This window comes from Lonchura striata, chromosome Z, assembly GCF_050655825.1.
Source record: "Lonchura striata isolate lonStrDom1 chromosome Z, ASM5065582v1, whole genome shotgun sequence".
NCBI lineage: Eukaryota > Metazoa > Chordata > Aves > Passeriformes > Estrildidae > Lonchura > Lonchura striata.
Genome location: NC_140740.1, coordinates 83906146 through 83912145, shown reverse-complemented (window position 1 = coordinate 83912145; position 6000 = coordinate 83906146). Strand labels below are relative to the sequence as shown.

At 42.9% G+C, this 6000-nt stretch overlaps 1 protein-coding gene across 2 annotated transcripts in view; it reads left to right on the top strand.

Annotated features, from left to right (window-relative positions):
• The first annotated feature begins 1256 nt into the window (after nucleotides 1-1256).
• Nucleotides 1257-6000, top strand: part of LOC110472313 (neuronal acetylcholine receptor subunit alpha-7) — a 59366-nt gene continuing 54622 nt past the window's right edge. Inside the window, exon 1 of one of the 2 annotated variants that reach the window (XM_077790282.2) lies at nucleotides 1257-2874. In XM_077790282.2, coding sequence (XP_077646408.2) covers nucleotides 2796-2874 — 79 coding nt within the window. In that variant the 5' untranslated portion in view covers nucleotides 1257-2795. Of the gene's footprint in view, nucleotides 2875-2907; nucleotides 3109-6000 lie in introns of those variants that run through there. The other variant, XM_085567269.1, reaches the window with a different exon arrangement.

Genomic DNA, 6000 nt, shown 5'->3' with positions numbered 1-6000 from the left:
AGGGTGGCCTCCATCCTGTACTTGGTGTGGGGGGATGACATCTTTGAGGAGCATGTCATTCCACCCCACGGAGCACCATCAAACATGTTCCACCTGAGAGGAGGAGCTCTTGGGTACCCAGCTGCTCCCAGTCTGCACACTGTGGCCATCAGTGGGAGGACAGCCACATGCAGTGGCTGAAGGTGAGTATAGCAACTGGAGCTGCAATATGTGTGAAGTTGTACTTACTGATGAAAGATTTAATTTTTCAAGAAATTTAAGAAAAACCCAAATCTAGACCAAAAATAATGGACAAAACTATGCTCCATGTTGTTCTACTGTGGGGATGTGAGGGGAATAGAGAAGGAGATAAAGGAGAAGTTTTGGTGCAGGTGCCCCCAGTCAGTACAATTGTCTGCAAGAACAGGCATCTCTGTTGTTGGACAATACTTTTTCCTGATCTAGAGATGGGACAACTGAGAGGTGTTTTAAAAACTTTTATTCCATTTTTAGTCTCACAAAAAGGGTGAGACAATATAGCTGTTATAATTCATGCCATCACAATCAGAAGCTGACTATTTCCTAATTACAATATACTAGAAGTGTTTCTTGGCCTATCAGCTTTTTGCCATGCCATGCTGTAGATTCCTGAAAGCAAATAATCTAAAACTACCCCTCATGGGTCCTACTACAATGCATATTTCATAGTTCTATTTCTCCGAAGTACCTAGTCTTATTTGCAAGGCCATCCTTTGAAACTTTTTTCTAGCTCCATTTCTCTCTCAACAATATCTTTCTATTCCATGGCATTTCTAAGGCAGCATTTCTTGTCTCAAAGTTTGCATATAGATGCATACTGTGTGGCCTTTCTGTCAGGCCCTGAGAACTCTCTACAGATCCATTTCCCACATTCTGCAATGGACTCTGCTCAAGTGATCTTCCCTGGAGGGAGCTGTGATCATCTATGAAACTCACATGAAGTCTGATACATGATCTCCTGAGCACTTAGCTGCCCCCAGTCTCCATTGCCCTGCAGCACCATCAGACCTGAGAGTAGGACCTCTTCTGCCCCTAGCTCCCACAGCACTGCAGTAGCCCTGCCATCAGCAATGTGGCCACTGCCCTGGGGTCAGTGAGCACCTCTGAGAGTGGGAGGACAGCCCCTCTATGGTCCCTGGCTTTGATGCCACCCAAGGGGGTCTCCCAGGCCAGCTTTCATGCAGTCCCAGCAGCAAGTCCCATTCTGTCCCCATTCCTACCCATGGGGAACAAGAAGGGGCCTGGGAGAACCCAGAGGAGGCTGTGCCTGGGTGTTCCACTTAGAGCTGGCCAGTGAAAGCTCACTTGGAGCACCCCAACAAGACTGCAAAGGGAGGGCAGCAGCTCTGAGGACCCTTCCTGAACCCCCAGGAAGAGAGTCCACCATCCAGTGACAGGATGAGAGTGCATTAGGATACAGGTAAATCAGTCCAGGCTGCAGCTGGGGAATACACCAGCCCCTTGTGGTCTCAGCCTTCCAAATCTATTTAACATTTATTAAAAGAAAACAAAAGCATGAAAACTGCAGAAGATGTCTGAGTGTTACTAACTAATGCTGGTGGTGTTGCTCTCCCTACTTGCACTGTTTTCCTCCCCTTTCCTGCTTCTTTGACTACTGATTTCTCACGTGTTTCCTGAGCATTATAAGTTTGCATTTCTGCAGTTGATCCCAGGGCAGATGTTTCCAGCCAGGGGGTCTCCACGGTCAGCCCGTGCCCCACCACTTAACCTCACAAGTGCTCTTCCTCAGAGCACCCTGTGCTCCACATCCCAGGGCTCCTACCAGCTTGCACTGCCCACTGCAGCCTCGCTACGGCAGTCCCCAAATCCCTCCTCCTGCCCAGAGTCACAACTTACTGCTGCTCTCTGCATCAGTCCAGGGTTGTACCCTGTCAAGGCAGGAGCCCCAGGAAATTCAGCAAGGGGAAGTGCAAAGTCCTGTCCCTGCTTGCTGTGAAAGAGAAGTGGATAAGTGTTCAGAACAAATGAGAAAAGAAAGGCCCAAATGATGACTATAATTCATTCAAGACTTTGCCTCACCTTTGCTGGTAAATAAAACTGTGGAGAGGAAAGGTGTGTGTGAAATCCCACAGTGGACAGCTGGGGAAGATGGCACTTGGAGCATCTCCCTACATCTGGTGGAAGTGTTTACATTAAGGTGTGCACCAAAAATGGACAGGAGATTGGCTATTTTCATGTTTTCAAACTTTTGCACTATTGAATCTTCCATGCCATCTCTGCTGGGAGAAAAGGCAGGTGTATGTGACAGGTGTTTGCTGCACGTTGCTCTGGCAGCTGGGAGAGAGCAGAGGGGGACACACACTAATCAATTTCACCGGGAAACAGCTCTAGAGGCACTCGAGTGCAAGCAGTGGAAACACTGCAGCCGCGCTGTCTCGAGTTAGGTACAATATGTGGAGATGTGGAGAGCGTCTCCGAGGCAGCACACTCCCCCTTCTTGCAGCACACAGACAGCTGTGTGCGAGGATCACTCGCATTTGCTCCTGACCAGGAAAAGGCTCAGTGTGCCGAGCAATGTGAGTCCAGAGGAATGTAACCTGTTCCTTTGTGTTTGGGTTTACTGACCAAGCACTGAGCTGACTTGGCACCTGGGGACTGGAGAAGCACATGAGCAAATGCACTTTTCTCCCCTGGTGGGAAGCTGGTTTGATGCCTTATTACCATAATTGCCAAATCCATCAGTCATTGCCGGCTGTCTTCCAGTCTTCATCCTCTTTCACCCTCTGCTCAGGAAGGAGAGACAGCTTATTTTGACAATGCTCACAGAAAAGTGCTTGGCATTTGTTTATTCTGCACTGTGTCTCTGGTCATCCTTGTTCTTCTCACTCTTTAAAGGTAAGCACATCTGTGTTTGTCCAGGGTTTTCTTTATTTTTGTTGTGGTTTGGGTTTTTTGTTTCTGTTGTTTTGATTTGTTGTTTGGGGTTTTTTTTTATTATTATTTTTTTATCTTCTAAATGCTAGTTACATCCAACCCCAACTTTTATTTTCAGGAAATCTTGTATCTGCTTGTATTTTGAACTTCATTAGAGCCCCGTGCTGGTTTAACTGACTTTTGTAATCAGTTTGGGTAAGTTTATGGATCTTACAGTGCTGGGCACATTTTTTTAAGAAGCATGTGTGCTTGTTTTTGTGTGGGCTTTTTTTATTATTTTTTATTAAAGGTGACTAATTTTAACTTCCATAAACTAATTGAAATGGTTGTGTTTCAAAATAAATATGTTCTTGCTTTCCTTAAAAATGTAATCTTCCCATGGTTTTTTGACAACAGGAGATTATAACTTTGGGCTGGGCAGAATGATTTGAGCACCCTGTAGGTGTGTGAGTGCAATGGAGTTCTACAGAGAAATACAAGCAGAAGCATAACTGTTTATTTTCTCTGCATCATGTAGAAAGATTAAATCTGTATTTACTAATTATGGTTTGTTTTTATTAAACATACTATTAGTATATTTAATACAAAACAGTTAAGAAAGAGATTATATATATAGCTGGAAATAATAGGAAGAATAATGGGCTTCTGTAGTCTAAGGTGTCAGCTCTGACTAAGCTATCTTCAGAAGTTTCAGCATGGTGCTAACAAAAATAGGGGCTGTGTGATTATTTAAAAATATTCAGGTTAGCAAGGATGACAATAAAAGTGTTTTTAAGTAAGAATGTTGAAATAGCCATAGTAATGAAAGATAGACAGTATTCTACACAAAATGTGCTTTTATGGCTCCCTTTCAGCTGAAACATAAATACCTGCATCAATCAAAAATTCTAAAACTGAGTATTCTAGGTGTGAAGGACCATATCTTGTTTCTGACAATTTATATATAAAGCAGGATTGTTGTTTTAGAGCAGACAAAGTTGTCTACCTATTTCAGAAGTGCAAGGGCACTGGAAACTTGCATAAATATGGTGTTGCACTGGATAATTCTTGCCGTATAGATAATTCCTCATTAATTCATCTGAGACTGTAAAACATCTGGGCATTTCATTTTTACAGATTCACATTTCATCTGCCTAATGTAGTAACGGTGCTGAAGAAAAATGTTTCCCCAGCTTGCTAAATTAAGAACTTTGCTATCTTCAACACATTTTTGTGCTACTGTAGGAGCTGAACTAACAGGCATATGGCATCTAGTTATGAGATAAGTAATTTTGTGGACATTCCCATTTTGAGAAGTTGTGTGTCATGTAAATCCTGCCTTTTAAATAATAAGAAATCACTAATTCATCAGGGGATGCCTAGTTTCTTTCAGCAGCACATGAAGACAAACTGCTTTTAAAAATAATTCAGAGAATTTTTTGTTAGGTGATTGTACCAACAGCTTACAAGTATGCACTTTTACAGAAAAATGCTAAAGCAGAATAAAATTAATCCTGATAAAGTTGGTCTGTAACTGACTTCTGCTTTACACATTTTTTTTTTTTTAAATTAAAAAAAAAGGGAAAAAAACACCAGAAAGACCTGGGAATTGAGCAGCTGGGGCAGAAGAGAAATAAGTCAAAATGATATTAGCGTGTTATCAGTAGTAGAGTTTTTTAACAGTAAATCCAGATGAACTCCCCCCTGGGTTCCTTAGTTTCTCCACATGGAAGTCACGGTGAATTGAAATCATAGCTAACGTCACTCTCACATAGCACTGAGTTGTTTCAACATTGTTCATAGCAATTTATCAAGTCCTGGAAACTCCTGTAGGGCTGTTTGACAGGAAAGTTGTCACAAGAACTAGATAAAAACCAAACACAAACAATACATGAAGAACTCAATTTTTTTTCCAGTTCTTTCCTCAACTGTCTGCTTCAACCTGACTTTATTCACAATAACGCTAAGACCCCCAGTAGTCATGTCATGTAAGCTAGGTCATTGCAGCCCTCCTTCTCGAAAGGCTGATGATCCTTTTTTTTGAGACATGAGTCTAAGGAAAAATCAGGAAACTGGTTTTCAACCTTCCTATATCCCAGGTGAATACTCTCAGGGTCAGATATCCCTTCCAAGCCAGCAGCAATCCTTGAAGGAGCATCCAGAATGTAGAAGGACCCAGTGAGTCTCAGCAGCCACCTAATAATATTGGATGGAGGGACTTGAAAAACCTGGTCCAGGGATTGATTGGAAAGGAGAAATCAGACCCATTCCTGCTCAGTTTTTGGAGTATGGTACAGTCTGAGAGATAGGATGCAGAGAACTGTGCAAGGACATTCTGAGAAATATGTCACAGTGACCACAAAGACACATAGCTTCTCTGAGGAGTTACCTGCAGCTCAGAGCATGGGCACATACAGGGTTTGAACACCCAGGGAAGTCAACATGCACTTGGCTAGTCTCCAGTCAAACCATGTATTCTTATTACTGTGCCTTTATATCCTTTTTTATTTCTTGAGTGAGACCATTAGAGTGCCCACATGCCACACAGAGCAGAGTCAAACCTCTTGGTTTCTTTGCTCTATACAGACTGCCATCAGGGTCATATATGGGCAAGGAGCTTTGAAAAGTCCAACAAAGGCAAAGGCAAGCTGAGGACAACAACCTTTCTCTGCAATCTGGTGGGAATGTAAGTGCTCAGCTGTATAGGACAAATCCTATGGCAGGGGATGCTGCAAGTGAGCTAACCAGCTCAGTGATGTAAATGATCAAGTAATTCAGCCTGACTTGGTGTAGCCAGCTGCTGCAAAGCAGCTTTTCTTTGGCTGACTCACAATACAGATTTGAATTGCAGTGCTACACCCCATTTCATGCTTTTTCACACCTTTGCTTATTTCAACGGGGTCTAAGTGATCACATCAGAACAGAACTATGACCTCTTGGAGCAAATCCTCACAAATTTCTTGGTTCTCCCTCCATGCAAGCAGGTGCTGTTTCTACAACAGCAGAAGCATTGGCTCAGAAGATAGCCTCAGGAGACCAGATTCCACTGCCAAGCTACAATTTCTCTAATGTGAGCTGATTAGACAGAGGTGACATGAGTTTAGAGAT